The sequence below is a fragment of the Festucalex cinctus genome, chromosome 11 (assembly GCF_051991245.1).
Source record: "Festucalex cinctus isolate MCC-2025b chromosome 11, RoL_Fcin_1.0, whole genome shotgun sequence".
Taxonomy (NCBI): Eukaryota; Metazoa; Chordata; class Actinopteri; order Syngnathiformes; family Syngnathidae; genus Festucalex; species Festucalex cinctus.
The window spans coordinates 9466572-9483546 of NC_135421.1; the positions used below are offsets into that span (position 1 = coordinate 9466572).

General features: G+C 38.6%; 2 protein-coding genes across 6 annotated transcripts in view; one reads left to right on the top strand and one right to left on the bottom strand.

Moving 5' to 3' along the window:
- Nucleotides 1–134: 134 nt before the first annotated feature.
- On the bottom strand, nt 135–8212 carry sgo2 (shugoshin 2). Its single transcript, XM_077536318.1, has 9 exons — nt 8130–8212; nt 7594–7720; nt 7322–7497; nt 6426–6500; nt 5758–5825; nt 5545–5684; nt 2278–4101; nt 686–800; nt 135–593 (listed from the first exon to the last, which is right to left on the bottom strand). The coding sequence occupies exons 2-9, from the start codon at nt 7673–7675 to the stop codon at nt 569–571; spliced, it is 2505 nt and encodes an 834-aa protein (XP_077392444.1). The 5' UTR covers nt 7676–7720; nt 8130–8212; the 3' UTR covers nt 135–568.
- A 503-nt stretch (nt 8213–8715) lies between these two features.
- The window catches only part of pikfyve (phosphoinositide kinase, FYVE finger containing), a 37151-nt gene continuing 28891 nt past the window's right edge, over nt 8716–16975 (top strand). For all 5 annotated transcript variants that reach the window (XM_077536312.1, XM_077536314.1, XM_077536313.1 and 2 more), the window contains exons 1-3: nt 8716–8868; nt 11169–11365; nt 13637–13804. In XM_077536312.1, coding sequence (XP_077392438.1) covers nt 11182–11365; nt 13637–13804 — 352 coding nt within the window. In that variant the 5' untranslated portion in view covers nt 8716–8868; nt 11169–11181. The remainder of the gene's footprint in view (nt 8869–11168; nt 11366–13636; nt 13805–16975) is intronic.

Sequence of the window (16975 nt, forward strand, 5' to 3'; positions counted from 1 at the left end):
AATGGCCAGCTAGATACAGACTTAAAAAAAAGGAAAGACAAAACAAAAAACAAAGCTGGAGCCCAATAAAACCATAATCAATTCACGTTTTTGGAACTAATGTTGATAAACACAAAGAAAGTCAGCTCAACTCATACTTTTACAACTGCTGTAATTTAATAGTGCTTTAGAACGCACGACATAAAACATTAACAATATAATCATAATAAACAGTACAGTAACTTATGCAAAACTCATTGGCGCATTGGTACTCACCAAACAGCTGTACACAGCAATTACTTTACATGTTTCACAGTTTGTGTCCAGCAAGACCGGACTGAATGTGGTGACCTCCACATAGGAAACAAAAGGCGACGTCTCAGGTGAACAAGCAGATCTGAATCATTTATGAACAGCCTCCAACCAACACGTGTGCATTGCAAACAATGGGCAAGACAACTTTATTAAACTTACTAAAGGTGCATTTAAAAACAAAAATGAAAGTAAAACTCAAGTAAAGTAGTAAATATCAGTCTTTGTAGGTGGACTGGTTTGGCTTCTTCTTCTGGCAGCCTTTAAAAACATGGAGTCATTTGTCCACACGGCGCATTTTTCTGCTCAAAAGAAAGAAAAACAAACAATTTAAAAAATGAGTATTTGTTTCATCATATCACACAAATGGATTTCATGGTAAAGAGGCACTTACCTATTTAGGGATGGCTCCTTGTAACTGACCTTGCCCCTGCATCTCCTGCTTCTCCCTTGGTTATCTTTATCTGGGTTAGTAAAGGTGTTGGTCACTGATGTTAAGACCCTACCTGCTGCAACACACGACACCATTTTCTCACACACTCACAGCCACTACATGACTGCTTTATATCACGTTAAAACACAAAGTTTGTCGTGTTCTGTTTTACCGTTTATGAAATGGCCTACAAGAACACATCAGTCGAAATAAGACGGGGACAACATGAGTAGCCCATTGGTCTGTCCTAAAAATAGATTACCAGTAATGGGACATTGACTAGCTAAGAAGAATTAAAACAAAATAAAAATGTAGCATTTATTTAAGGGGAAGTCAAGCCTAAAAAAAATAAATAAATAAAAATCTTTACAATAGTATGTTCTATGCAGCCCCACTAGTCTTAATACGGTATTCTGGTTAATATTGCCTTAGTGGAATTGAGGAATTAGTTAAGCAGCAAAATCCAGCAGTTTTTATCTCTATCAGGAGGCGGCCATTTTGCCACTTACTGTCGAGTGAAAATATCACAGTTGCTCAGGTCTCAGGTAACAACCAATCACAGTTCAACTTCAAGAAACAGGTGAGCTGTGATTAGTCATTGTCTGAGCCTTGAGCAACCATGACATTTTGCCGCCCCCTTATGAGATGGATAACAACGGATGGATTTTGCTGCATAACTCATATTCCACAAATGTAATATTAATCAGAATGTCGTGTTTAAACTAGTGAAGTCACATATTATTGTCAAAAAATGTTTCAGGTTGACTTCCACATTTCTTAATGCACCAAATATTCTATATTTTGTTTAAAAATAAAAATAAATCGTGTTCAATGGAAAATAATGCCGTTATTTACCTAAAAATTTCAAAAAGGCACATTATAGAGCTGTATTAAGGCCCATGCCTAGCCACAGCCAATCAAAAAAAAAGAAGAAAAAAAAGAATAAAAAAAGAAAAGAAAAAAAAAAGAAGACGTTTTTGTTAGGGATGCAACGATATCCGAACTTCACGATATGATATTAGCACGATATGAAGCGCATGATACAATAATTACCACGATATTGTGGGGAGGATGGCGATAGGTCACAATATTGTTTAAAAAAAAACAACTTTTTTAAAAGCACAATATTGTGCTTTTGTACATAACAGCAATGCACATAAAACATCTACAACCTCTAATAATATTGGGGCGCTTACATGTTAATGCACGCAAACATTGAGCTCCTCCACATATTGACTCGGTTCACAGGAATATTACGTTCCCCTTCATCTGACAATCAGCGTAGACTTTAAACATAGAAGGGCCAAAACATCCCTAATGAAAATTAAATTGCACTACAAAACTACAACACTACACTACAACCAGAGGGTGCGAGAACTGCACAAATGGAAATAAACCTGACTTTTTTTTTTTTTTTTTTTTTTTTAACAGATGTGTTCCGTTTAAATATCGTGATCATGACGCCGACGATATTGTGGCAGTTTTAATATCACAATACTGCCCTTATCGTTACATCCCTAGTTTTTGTTGCCTAAACTTAATTGCCAACTTACCTGGAGAAGACACAGGGATGATCAAGGCGGTCTCATCCATCACTTGTTGCCCCTTTGAGGTGTGTTGATTAGGACTACAAGTTACAGAGCTTGGCTCCGTGTCTGCAATAGAGATGTTCAGCCATGGTGGCATCTCATCATTGAGCAGGTCACCCAAATGTTGACGAGGTGCTTCACCTTCTCCGTCACCTGCATCGTCTGCAGCCATCTCTTTGGACAATATTGTCGTGTTGTTCATAGTAGGCATTTCCAGCTCGGAAACGATAAATGTCCGTCTCAGATTTCTCTTACTGTTGCCTGGTGGAGGCAGTTTGGATGTCTTTCGATACCATTTAGAATTCCTATCCGCCCTGGAATTTGACTTTAATATGTCATTATCTTCACCGTGTAGGTCAGGATCAGCCAAGAATGCTACGTCATTACATAAAGGGGAGTCAGTGGGCTCTGGAAGATAAGCAATGTCCTTCTCAGGACAAACTCCATTGCCATGACATTGTTTGTTCTTCTTCTTGTCCTTTGCATGATCACTGGAGTCATTACTTTGCTGTGATTTCTTCCTTCTGGATCTACTTAAGACCTCCTTCCTAGCTTTTTTGGGCTTCTGAAATTCATCCCTTGCGACCAAGAATTCCTCTAGTGGCTGCATGTCATCTTGGCTTCTTGGCTCCTGAGTGGACACCCAAGGACGCTTGCAGGAGCTTGGCATGGCCACAACAGACTCTCCATCTCTGGTCGCATAACTTTCCAAGGATTCTTTTACATCCCTGGTGGAGTCCTTATTGTTTGACAGCAGTCCTGGTTCTTCTCTGATGTGTGCAATGTGATCCCCAGATACAATAAATGTCTCTCTGCACCTTGACTTGGGATGTCCTTGAGACTTGGAGGACTCAGTGTTTACATGTGCTTCATATCCACCTGTGGGATGGCTTTGTTCTTCTAACTCTGCACTTTGAAAATTGTTGGTTCCCACATTGTGGTCCACTGTTGACCCTCCATTCTCTTGGTCAAGAGGTGGTGGCAACATTGAAGTCATGCTGGTGGTCGAGGAGCCCCTTTTATTTTTCTTCCTGGATTTCCTGTATGTGATGTTGGACCTTGTTTGTTCTGAAAAATCTTTCTCTGTGGCTAACTTTTCGTACTCGTTGGGTTTAAAGGAAACAATGTCGTGACCCATGACATTATCAGCCAAGGCAGGACAGACAAAATCACCAGAATCCATCGCTGACTGTGTGATTTTAATCTTTTGATGGCTGCCAACTTTGGAATTCACCATTTTGGGAATACGCGAAGTTAACTTACTTGGAGACTTGGCTTTGGGATGCTTGTTAGAACTTTCCGGTGCTTGCTTGTCTGTGTGAGAGGTGGTATCACTAGGTTCCGGCTGTCCCTCTCCAACAGACTCTACCCCATTCATACCTTGTGAACTGTTTGTTGGATTTGGCGCAACAACGTTACTTTTTTTCTTCTTCTTGCATTTCAGTTTCTGTAATGCTTTTTCCTCTGCTGAATGATAAATGGCAATTTCTGCAGCGTTACTTTGAGACATTTCCATTGTTGTATTGAGGACCACTTTTTTCTCTGGCACAACTACGATAAAATCACAAGGAGCGTTGACTTCAGCAGAAGGAGCTGGTGTTTCAGCATTACTAATAGCTGAAGATGTTTCGCTGCTCAGTCGACATGGCAAAGATTTCATGTTGGAACCGGACTGAGAGCACATGGCTGACAGTCTAGTCATGTCCTCCCTTAAGCTATTGGACAGGTGGGCTGACTCCATCTGGAGTGCTTGCTGGTTTGAACGCCTTTTCTCATCATCTGTTTTTTCTGTGGGGTTGTGGAAAGTAACACAAATCAAGACTTTCAGTGACATAACAGAGCACCAACAAACACATGCTTATGTATAGACAAAAGTATTGGGACATACTAACCTACCAGGTACAGAAAATAAACATGTCCATTTTATTTCCAGGAAGGTTTAGTTTATGATACTTGTAGTCCTGGAACCAGAATTTTCTAAGTGGATATGTTCAGTATCCGTTTTGCAGACACTGACACGAGCAGGGTCTTCTTTTAGCCACCGGTAAATTACTCTTGACAAAAGAGTTCCTAGTTCCAGGGTAAAGTCATCTTGGTGAAAAATAGCCATGTGTGAACCACTATACTACAATCGATGTAGTTAAATGACCTTATCGTAAACCACGCCCACATGACCTAGTAAACAAATCAAGACACAAAACGTCAAAACACACGTCAAAACGTCTTCGACGGCACATGCGTTTTGCTGCAAACTAAAATAATCCAGCTCCTGGCGGTGCATTTCGTGGTGGTTATCCAAATCCATGAATAAATAAATGAATAAATCAATAAATAAAGGTTCAAAGTTCTGCGATTGGCTGGCGACCAGTTCGGGGTGTACCCCGCCTGCTGCCCATTAGCAGCTGAGATAGGCTCCAGCACCCCCTGCGACCCTTGTGAGGAGTAAGCAGTTCAGAAAATGGATGGATGGATGGTTCAAAGTTTTAGTCAAGGCTTGTATAAGAGTGATAGCCGTTATCCTGATCGACTACGGCGTCCTGCTGTAGTCACGGCTTGTGTAAAAGAGACATAGCCGTTATCCCGACCGACTGGAAGAAGGTGTCCGGTTTATTCCCTTCCCTAAACCCTCAAAGAACTACGAAAAATGTCTGCGCTGGATCACACACACAACCAGTCGAGTCCCTCCAAAATGACCATAAACTACTACGTCTGCACTAAGGTAATGTTCTCCATTGTTGTTTTTAGCCAAAGGGTAACGATAGCTCCGGGTAGCTAACCGCCCACACGTTTGTGAACTTACTATTTACTATATATGCCAACAAAACATTGAATCTATGAGGTAATACAAATTCATTTTTACCTTGCTTGACAGGACTAATGTCCAAAAACTTTGGTTTTGCCGACAATCGGTCAAAGTGAGTGAAGCGACTGTCTTTTCCTGACTTCTGCATCAGCAGACAGTGATGCGCATTTCCTTTTGTTTTGGAGCAAAATTGCATGGTGGAAGATACCCTTCACTAAAAAAAATTAAAGCCCCCTTTGCTTGCTTCGAAGAGAAATATCTGTGTCCTGAAACTACCTGATCGAGAAACCACAAGGAAGATTTGACAACTTTTCCATTACTGTGAATGCACTTCAACTCAGTGGTGAAGTCCAACTTCTGATGGTTTGAATAATTGATTAAGTGGTGTCCCAACACTTTTGCCTATACAAGCGTAGTCATGTCCCAACCATTGCTCATAGTCAACTTTCTGCTCAGGACGGGTAAGACATCAGACATGTTGTTTTCAAGATTGCCAACTTGAATTTCTGGATTAAGTTCCGTTGAATCCTTTGAAACTTCCAGAGGATCTGGTGTTACACTTGGAAGGCTGTCAAGACGATCAGTTAGAGTGAGATTAGATATCAGACGGGGTGACAATTGTAATGTAATATAAGCCTCACATTTCAACTGTAGGTTTGTCGGGGGCAGTTGGGAGGTCGATGTGCTCCTCAGATGGTTCAAAGAGTCCCTGTGGGGGGGTTTAATAAAGTCATTAATTTTAAACCACAGAACATAAAGAGTATCAAATCATACATAGTATTCTGTATTAGGTCCCATTAGTTGAGGGATGTGAAACTCGTTATATCTGATGCTTTGAATAATTGTTTGATGGGTGACCTCGCGAGTATGTGGGGTGGGTGAAGCTTGGTGGGGGAAATGGGGGTGTGATGAGGTCTATCACATTTGCATGAGGGTGGGCCACCCACTCAAAAGTAGCTATATCAGTAAGACAAAATAAAATAAAACCATACCATAGCCATGTCAATACGACACCTATGAACTGCATGCACCAACTTTTAAGCTTTGTACTAAAATCGCACCACTTCTGGGTGAGCGACAACAAACAAATGACATGACTACTACTCAAAAACACATCCATACAGTATTTGTTTAAAACCCTGGCTCCTAAACATCACAAATATCATCGCCACTTAAAGCTTAGACCCCAAGGGCCTCCCTAGTGAATGCACAAATATTAGGCAAGACGTCAAAACCTGACAGACTTGTCCCACACAAACACACCACAAAATATCAATCAACATAGACTATTAATAAATTTTCTACTTACGCTGTCAGGGAATAATTCAGCTACCATGTTCAAGTGGTGTTGGGTGCTGTGATAAAGGTTTTTCAAGATGAGGATCTGTGAAAGAAAAAAAAGGTTTGTTGTGAGCTTGTGGGCAGGTTTGCAACTCAAATTGAATGTCATAATAGGTGGCAGTTGCGTTCGCATATATATATATTATATATATATATACACATATATATTTATATATATATATATATATATATATATATATATATATATATATATTTATATATATATATATATATATATATATATATATATATATATATATATATATATATATATGACATGACAAGACTTCAGCTCAGTTTGTCTTTTGTAAAGTCACCATTGAAGAATACCTACGATGGTAGATAGAAAAGTGTAAGGATGAACTAAAAAAGCAGAAAATGCAACTCTGTCCTGAGTCTGTGACAGAGCTTAAATTCATACATTTGAGTTCATTTGCCAGGGCCATTTTTTTTATTTTATTATTGTCCCCCCACCCCCCACCCCCCAATTTATTGAATTTTCCAAAATTTTTATACAAACACAAACATTCAAAAGTATCAACATACATTCCACCAATATTTATTTATTTATTTTTTTAATTGCGGATTTAGCTCAATTTGCCTTCCCGCCGAAATGCCGTTTCTCGTTTAAAATTGGACATTGAAAAACAGAAATCAAGTCTTTATCTGAACGTCCTTTATGTGTTTATTTTACACAAGTCACAAAAAAATACAAACCTTAGTTGACTTGGTTTCCCTTTAAAAATCGATTATTGAATCGATTCGAGAATTGCACGCTGTAATATCGCTGACCCCTAGGTTCAGAACACTTTTTAAAATGACTCTAAATCCAGACATCCATGGGTTAAAAGTAAACAATCTCACCAGTTTCCTGTACTTGTGCTTGTTGGTAGCCAAGTCAAAGCATATGGACTCCTCTGCCTTTCTCAGGTGGCTGTTCTCCATCTTCAGCAGCATGCACTTCTGCTTCTCAGCCTGTAAGGCAAGAGCCAGGGCCTTGTTGTTGTTTTTCAATGAGATCTTGAAAAAGGAGGAGGTGTCTGGCAACAAGAGAAATGAGAGAGTAGAAAAACATGAAAATTTAGCTATTTTAATCGTGTAACTGTTGTGACATTCAAGAAATCCAGGAGACTCACTGAGCACTTTATTTTTAATCTTGGATGCTGTGGCAAAATCCTTGGAAGCCTTGACAGGCCTCATTGTTTTAAATTGCATCATAACTGGAGACAAGTCAACTTGCTTTACCCTGACAAATCCAGCCACCTTAAAGACAACATAATAATGATAATTATGCAGTTTGGCAATTTTTTCGATGTAGGTTGTGACGATTCTGAAGACAGGAAACATAATATTATAACAGGCCAATAATATCTCGCTCCGGCGATTGACCAATCAGAGCCGTTCACGGCAAAATAACGCTAGCAGGAGAGTTTCTATGTCATTCTTATTTGGTACACCAGGATATATTGTTAGCTAGATTCATTTAAAACGTCAACTTTACTGTTCGTTCATTGTTTCCATAAAACAGTAAAAGTTAAGACGTTAGGTAGGTACAAATCAAAGGTATAGTGAGCGACAGTGACCGTTTTACATTATCCGACATTACCGTTAGCATTTGCCATCAACATTTTTTTTTTTTAGTTAAAGCGATTCTGAACTATGTTTGACTCACGCAGAAGACAGAAGTCAGGCGAACTGTCGAGTAGATTTTCCGAAATGTCAGACAAGAATCGAACACAAAAGCTCCAGTGAAAACGTCTCTAAAACACAACTCACTCAATTTTTGAACACAAACTGCGCCGCGCTTCCGCTTAGCGTCCGTGAGGAACCAATCAGAAATGACTACAGTTCAATTCACTACTTCCCCGGATTTGTCTGTTTAGGCAGTTCACACAGGTTTTTTTTTTTTTAAATATTATTATTATTTAGTTTTTAGTTCGCACAGACGTACAGTAGTTATGTTATTTAAACTAATTGACTTCTGCGGATTCATGGCTGTAGAAAATACTGCACAAATACTCTGTAGTGTACATATTTAACAAATTAGTATTTCTGGTAAGCAGTGATATGAAAGCTAGCAGACGTGGCTTATCCAATTTACATTGTGGGCTAATTCACATTATAATTATGCCCAAACACTTATATACCAAAGAAACAAAAAAAAACACTATTTTATTTGTTTGCCGTAAATTAAAAACAACCACAGCTAATCGACCTCTCAATTTTGCTGGCTCGGCTTGTAATGTCTGGCCATTAACTTAGCTCTCATAATAGTTAAGTGGGGCGAAGGGTGTCTTAAAGCCGCCTTTCTGTCTGTGGGAGTCGGTTTAAATGTTCAATGAAATGGATTTTTTGGATACCTGGCTCGTCTGAGGTCTTCATCCAACGATGTCTAATCCCTAAGTAAATGGGTAGGTCGAAGGCAGGTTCAGAACGTGGCAGAAAAATGAGGATGTTTGTGGGCAACCGGCTAGTTAGCATCGGAGGCTAACACTAGCTAGTATGCACAGTACAAGTGACAAGTTTCTAGTTAGCTAACGTGACTTTTGCGCTCCGGGGGAATACATGATTACAAATATGAGCATTTTTGTGGGGTGGCAACTGCGCTGTCTCGTAGCATTAGTTGCATGGATTGCATGGATGGAAGTTTTTCAGCCATAGCGTCAGTGTCGCTAACAAGACGTAGGGGATTATTTGGTTGTATGTTAAATACTTGGACGAGTCTCAATATGTCAAACACACACACACAGTACTCCGTAACGTCAGTCACGCTACCTCCTGTTATGGTCACATGACAGGGCGGGTAACGTGATGCACTTCTGTAATTTTCTCGAGATTTGATGATCACAAATGTCATGACGTACTACAATGTTCGGACAGTTCTTCAAAGAGTAAGTCAATCACTTGTTTTATGGGTTATGACACCATTGTGCATGTATGTATGGGTATGTCATTTCTTTGTTGAAATGTAAAGCTTGCAATGCCGACCTAATCGATCGTCCCCTGTGAGGATAATTTTCCATGACTTTGCATTATCATCTAGTGATTGTGTATTTGGAGTGGTATTTGCCAATAAACTCATTTTGCGATTTTGTTGACGCCCTTTTCAGATGTCATGGTGAACGTAGCGTTTGTCACGAACGTGTGGATTTTGTTGCAGAAGTGTGTGTTTGTAGTAGTCAGGTACCCCCGCTGTACATCGCTTGTTATATGTATCTAAACACTTCATGTAATAAATGTTTGTATAGATCTGTAATAAGCTATTACAACTGTTAAACCACTCAGTAATTTAATCGAATAGACGATTAATTCAGTTTCCTTCCTGGAAAATTTGTATCGTAAAATAAATACTTAAAAGAAAAACAACTTGTGATTGAATACATAATTTCTGCATTAAACGCATGGCACTATATACAAACGTTCACACAATAACACAGGACAATTTACAACTTCAATAAACCTAACATACATGTTTTTGGAATATGGGAGGAAGTCAAAGTACTTGAAGAAAACCCACACAAGCACAAGGTGAACCACCAAACTTAGTCCATAGAAAGGCTGAATTCAGACTGTCAACCAGTTGAGATGGATGCTCTAACGGTTACAACAAAACTACGGCCCGGGGGCCATTTTTCAGTGGCCCGCGACATATGCTAAAAATGGCATTTGACTCAGTTCAAATAAAATAAACAAAACAAAAATGTTTGGAGATGGTCAAAGTAAGAAGGGAGGATATCGAAAAACAGGTGCCATTAAAGGTTATTGCAGTTAACTAAAACTAATGGAAAAAAAATAAATAAAAAAACAATATTGTTACTGAAATAAAATAAAAATGAAAATGCTTTTAAAAAAAACGAAAACTAACAAACTACATTTTATGTTTACAAAACTAACTAAAACTAACTACAATTATAGCAAACATGTCCTTCATTTTAGTCTTTGGTAATTAATTTAATTCATGACCCTTTGGGGATGATTTTAAATGTGATTTTTAGTAGATTTATTTTGATATAAACCAGAATAATGCTGTTTTGAAAGTATGTCACACAGAAGTCATGTCATCTAGCAGCAGCCAATAGAAAAGCACCTTCAGATGATGTTGCTCCCATGGTGTTTTTTAAATATTGTGCACAAGTAATACACATTTAAAAAAAAACACAACCTTACTAATACTGAAACTAACAAACTAAGCTAAAACTAAGCATTTTTTAAATAAGTAAACTAATAAAAACTAACAGAACCACCCTGAAAACTAATAAAAACTAAAATGAAAAATTCAAAAAATTATAATAACCCTACTGCCATATTATAAATAAATTGGTTTATTTATTGTTACTGTAGCATTTTTGCAAAAGCACAAATAAATTATTTGTAAATTTTTTAAGACTAAAGACAATTTCTCTTCATAACATTATGTGGCCCTTGCGTCTCTCTGATTTTCTGTATATGCCCCTCAAATTGAAAAAGTTTGGACACCCCTCAGTGGTTAGAGTCTAACCACTCAATTACCAGGCGTTGTTATAATATTAATGAACAATCTGTTAATCCTTTAAAGCACTTTAGCAAAATGAGGATAACTCAACTCAAGTTTATTTATATAAGCAGTTCAGATAATGAATGGATGGATGGTATTCTAGCATTGCTCATAATTCAATTATTCGTGTTGAAGTATGATGGCTCACATTCTCACGTCATGTGCCCTCTTGACTAGGAGACTGCAGGAGATGGCCGCCGGGGAAAAGTCAGTGTCGTCGTCCACATCAGACTGGAGCGTCGAGCCACCAGTCATCTCGACCACTAGCCCTTCCCATTTGACCCACTTCAAGCCACTCACGCCGGAGCAGGATGAGCCGCCGCTGCGGTCGGCATACAGCTCGTTTGTCAACCTGTTTCGCTTCAACAACAAAGGTCAGTGACTAGAGAGCAAACATTTGAGAACACCTGAAAATCGGGGTGAAATTCATATTTTTTCTTTTTTTCTTTTTTTTTTTTATTAGACTCAGTGTGTTCCACATTACTTTAAACCTCAATGAGGCTCATGCGTCTGAGTGTTATTAGAAACCTTGTGGAGCAGCTATCAGAGTCTTGTGAGGTCATGTGAGGGTAAAATGGTCTCCTGGTTGAGTGGCAGCATCTGGCTAGTCATGTGACATAACACCCCACACCCACCATCCATGTGCTGTATTATTGTATGTCACTGGTTCTCATTTAAAACTGTTAAATAGATGCTGAGATATATTTACAGTAGTTACTTTGGCACTTGTCAACTTTTTTTTTTTTTTTCCCCCCCGGAGGCTTTTAGCTAGGGCTGAACGATTAATTACATTTGTTTGACATCACGCGATTATGTAATCGTGACAAGGTGTGATTTAAATGCTCATTGAAACGGAGCGGAAGGAGGAAAAAAGGGAGAGCAGGAATGAAATGGTGATTACTCGTCATTAGTCATCATCATTTAGCTCCCGCCGCTGCCGCCTCAGCCTCTTTTAATGTACATGTATTGTAGCGTTGGTGAAATAATGAAGCCAAGCGGCGAACAAACGCCAACTTTCATTTCATTTTATTTTATTTGAAAGGGACAATGCACATTAATGAACAACACAAGTTGTAAATATCCCAGATTCTAGCAGCAATTGCTAATTTGCACCTGTAGTCCCCTATAAATACATTAAAATACACATCACATAGCAATAGAAAATCAAGATAAAACAAATAAGAGCATTACCATAAAACAATAGAATATCATAATAAAATGACTCGATAAAAACAAATCAATGTAAAAAGAGTTAATGTTCACACTTCTGATTGTCTTTTAGCCAACATTTAAGATTTGCTTTAAAAGATGAATATGACGGACATTCCCTATTTGTGGAAGGCAGACTGTTCCAAAAATTCCCTCCCACAACAGACAGCCCATTCCTCCCAAACGTGGTGCGCCTGTGGGGAATCTCGCAGTCCCCTCTGTCACTAGCCCTGGTGCTCATGCCTCTCACAGGTTGCTCGTGGCTTTTTAAATCAAATTGGAAAATGTTAGGTCATATAAGCAGGTCTAATTTTCTTTACCTACACTTTAGCATGTGAGTGTACTGACTGGAGATCGCCAAGTTGTATTTTTTAAATATGTATATTGAATGTATTTATTGATAAATGCAGTGTATAAAAAGTGCAGTGTTTCCTTGTCATGTTTCATGCAACATGAAAAGTTGGATATGTTGAAGTGGTAAATTGTAACTGTAATTGTCATAGAAAAAATCATATTAAGGCTTTTGATACTGCCAATATATTTGATACTGTTTATTATAATTAACTTTTTGTTGGGTAAAAAAATCATTGAAAAGGACCATGAAAAAAAATAATCGCATATGATATCGCAATTGCAATTTTTTGGGGGGGGGGGTCGCAATTAGATTATTTTTCATAACCGTGCAGCCCTATTTTTAACATAGAACTCATCTACCACTTCATTAGGTACACCTGCACAATCTAATGAGATCCAATATAAGAGCTGCATCCAAAATTCTGCCTCGACAAGGATCATAATACTGACGTTGTCAGAGGTATTTGTTTGTACATGACAGCATGCACCAAATTAAATTTTCCTGCAAGATACCAGTAAGGGGTTGCAGATAACTGAAGGAAAATGTTATTATGTGAGCATGTATTTGAAATCCCCACATTTTGACATATATGCTGTATATGTTTCAAATGATATATATACAACCCCTAGCAAAAAAGTATGGAATCACCTGTCTTGGACGAGCACTAACTCAGACATTTCATTCTGTGGATCAAACTCAGATAAAAAGCATGAAACAGTCGTAAGGTCATTCCAAAGTGCAACATCTTGGCTTTCAGAAACACTAAAAGAAATGAAGAAAAAACACTGTGCTTCGCCATGTACTGAATTTTAAAGGGAATGAGCTGGGAGCCTCTTGGATTGGCCGGAAGTCGGCTGAGTTCCTTCTCACAACGGCGCAGTGTCACAAATGTCCACTTTCATCTGCTGTAGTCTAGCAAAATACCAACATGAAGAAAACTCGACCCATGTTAGACTGCGCTTTGCACTAGACATGCGCTGGACACGAAAATAGGGCCCCACAAGTGTTTTTGGATATCATTATACATTATTTATCGTCTCACCTCTATTTGTGGCATGTTGTTGTACGTGTGTGATCATAGAGGATGGCCGACCTGCCACCGCGGTCGCTGATAAACTGGACGAGCCGCCCCCTTCCCCTCAGTCAGAGAGCCGGAGCTGGTCGTCCAGCCCCTCCCACTCCAGCTATGGCTCAAGGACGCAGCGGAAATCACACTCCGAACATCTCAGACGCACCTCCACCTCCTCTGGTAAAAACACACAAGGAAACGGGTCATTTTTGGAAGTTTTATTTCACTTTTTAAAAATTCCTGGCTTTCAGATGGGCTCGCTTGGAACAATTGTGATATCGCTTCATAATGAATAATCATAACTTCTTAACTTGTTGCAAATGTATGTACATAGGTACACTTGCTTTCTAACATTTGATACTCATCAGTTGCAGATTGTATCATCCGCCATGTGAAGTTTTTGTTTTAATGCAAATCAACTGATAACACAAATTAATGATATCAGTTTGCTCCAAAAGCTGTCAAATTTACCATTTATGATCAAAATGGTTCTTTTGGTGTGATGGATTTGTGTCCAAAATGAGTTATGGTTGTCTGAAAGGCTGTAACATGGGCTCTCGTGTCTTTTCTGATTCCAGTGGATTGGCCAGGTGAGGGCTGTTGTGCGCTTTGTGTTTGATTCTAATCATTCTTACACACACAGGGGGCTTTATTTGTACATGCGAGTGTGTGTGATGTCTGCATTTGTAAAACAAAGAGTTTGGTTTGTTCACTAACCTTCTACTCATGTTCAGGGTTGCTTAAATTTCTTGAAAATGCTTAATTTTTCAAGGTTTGCAACATGCTTAAAATTGTCAATGCAGAAAAAAGGAAAAAAAAAAAACATACGGTATTTCCTCACGTAATGGACCTCCAATGTGAAACATAATACGGTCCACTGGTTGACTTCCAATTTTTTTCCAAAATCAAAACAATTTTGAACTGAATTGTGGCATGCTCAAACTGTCAACAATAATAACATTTTAGTAATCACTCGAGGCATTTTAACTTTTCTATATAAATAATAAAACTAAAATAAAGTAAAACTAGTGACCCTTTGACAACACCTGACAGTGATAGTTTAGCATGTACTTGGTGAAAAGAGCAGGCAGACCCCTGGGGCCTGGCTCAGTGGTATGGTGGTCTCCCAACCCAGAGGTTGTGGGTTAGATCCCATGCCATTGTGGCCACGTCAAAGTATCCTTGAGCAAGATACTGAACCCCCAGTTGCTCCTGATGTTGCGTCATCAGTAGGTGAATGAGTAGTCGAATGTAAAGCGCTTTGAGGGCCTTGTAAGGTGGAAAAGCGCTATATAAATGAAGTACCATTTTCTGTGTTGCAATAAGTTTCGTTTCCGTTTCTGTGATTTTCAACACATTTCCTAGTTTCCGTATCTTCTGTGGTGACATCACAAAAACAAGTTGTTGTTGTTGTTGTTTTTTTTATATGTTTCCTATAAATCTTTGTTGAAAACAGTCTCAAATTGTACAGCTTTTCTGTTGTTCAACTTGGCTGCTTTCACTGTACTCAACAACCATTTAATGGGGGGAGGCCATGATTTGTAGAAAGTGCACCCAATAGGAAAAATTCGCAGTTACCACCTCCCGAAAAGGGGTTGGTATTGTGTTTTGATGCCACAGGATGGCAGCAAATCACTCAAAATGGAGCTACATAAAAGACTGTTCCGAAATTAAATTAATCAACACCACTTTCACATGAGGCTCAAAGATAGTATTAGCTAGCGTATTAGCCTAAAGAACCAGTTAGCACAAATTGATTTGACGCCACACATAGGCAAACAAATAAGCGCTCTGGCACTTTACATAAACTGGATTAAGTTTATGTAACTCACCTTTTGGCATTTAACATGGCAATAAATGCTAGTAGGAAATAAAGCCAAATTGTAACAACAAAATCGACGACCCCAGATTTTGTAGCTGCATTGGGAGATTACAGAGAGATTTACTTTTACTTTCGTTTTTGACTTTGCATGAGGTGCATTCATTGACCACTAACAAGACTGAGCAGCTAAAACGTAGATGTAAAACCTACTAATCAATGAATTAAACCTAACAACACCACCAAGATTCCACCAGATTGTACCAAAGTCCAATATGTATGCTTGGGCCTGAGCACAAAAACTGCGAATAGATGAAGTTTTCAGGGAATAAAGAAATACAGATTAACCCCCAAAAATCTGCAATAACGCAAATTTGCAAATGGCGAATATGTGAGTGTTAAGTGTAATATGATTTTCACTAACAAATGTACTTTTGTGATCATAATAATAAAAAACAAATTTAAATCATAATAAATAAGTACAGAGGCCACCAATTGCGGCAATATTGTATTTATTTATTTATTTTTACTATAGATAACTATGACTAGTATGTTGCATCTTTAGGATGCTAACAAAGCTTAGCATAGGTGTTAAACTTTTGTCCTCGAGGGCCGCAGTCCTGCATGTTTTAGAGGTTTCCCTCCTCCAACACACCTGAATCAAAGGATCAGCTATTCAGGGAGCCCTGCAGAAATCTGGGTCCTCTTCGGAAAGTCAGATCTCCTAACCGTTATGCCACCTTTCCTTAACCCTTGTTGGATGACGTCATCGTGTCAAGGAGAAATGAAAAGTTGCTTCCTTCCGAACATAGGAAAGGACAGTGGACTTTTACACAAAATCGTCTCCACTTTTCCGAATTGACGTCATCGAGCGACGGCGGGAATTGGTGACGCAAGTCTCTTGCTTGCAGAATATTCTTAAATTGGGAAAAAAAATAAAATGCAGCTACTGGGATCTATGATGGTTTTTGTTCATTGATTTTGGAATTGCACGTTCTCAAATAAATAATGGAAAGGTGTTTTTTAGTTTTGTTGACTATGCAATTGTGACAAAAAAAGGTTTGATTACTATTTTTATTCAATGAGTGAGTGTTTTGGGGGGTTTTTTTACCATTATTTTTAAAGTCTTGACCATGCAACTGAAGCATTGTTTGCTGTCAATTACCTTTGTGCTCTATTGTGTTTAAATCTTGCTGCCGTAAACAATTAAAGGTGGCATACAGGCACCTTTCCTCAACATTTGTAGAATTCGAATGCTCCTTCGCAACACGTCCTTCCGGGTCATCTCGCTCAGATGGAATAGCAAGAGAAATTTCCGAGGCAAACACACGAACCCGAAGAGGCCCCTGATAATGATCATTTGATTTGGATGTGTTGGAAGAGGGAAACCTCTAAAACGTGCAGGACTAGTTTAAGACCTATGGCTTAAAGCTTAGGAACCCTGAATATAGGAATGAATTATTTCTTGAAAAGCTAACATTTTGATTTTTTGCTTCAACATGCTGTTTTTTTTGTTTGTTTGTTTTAACTGA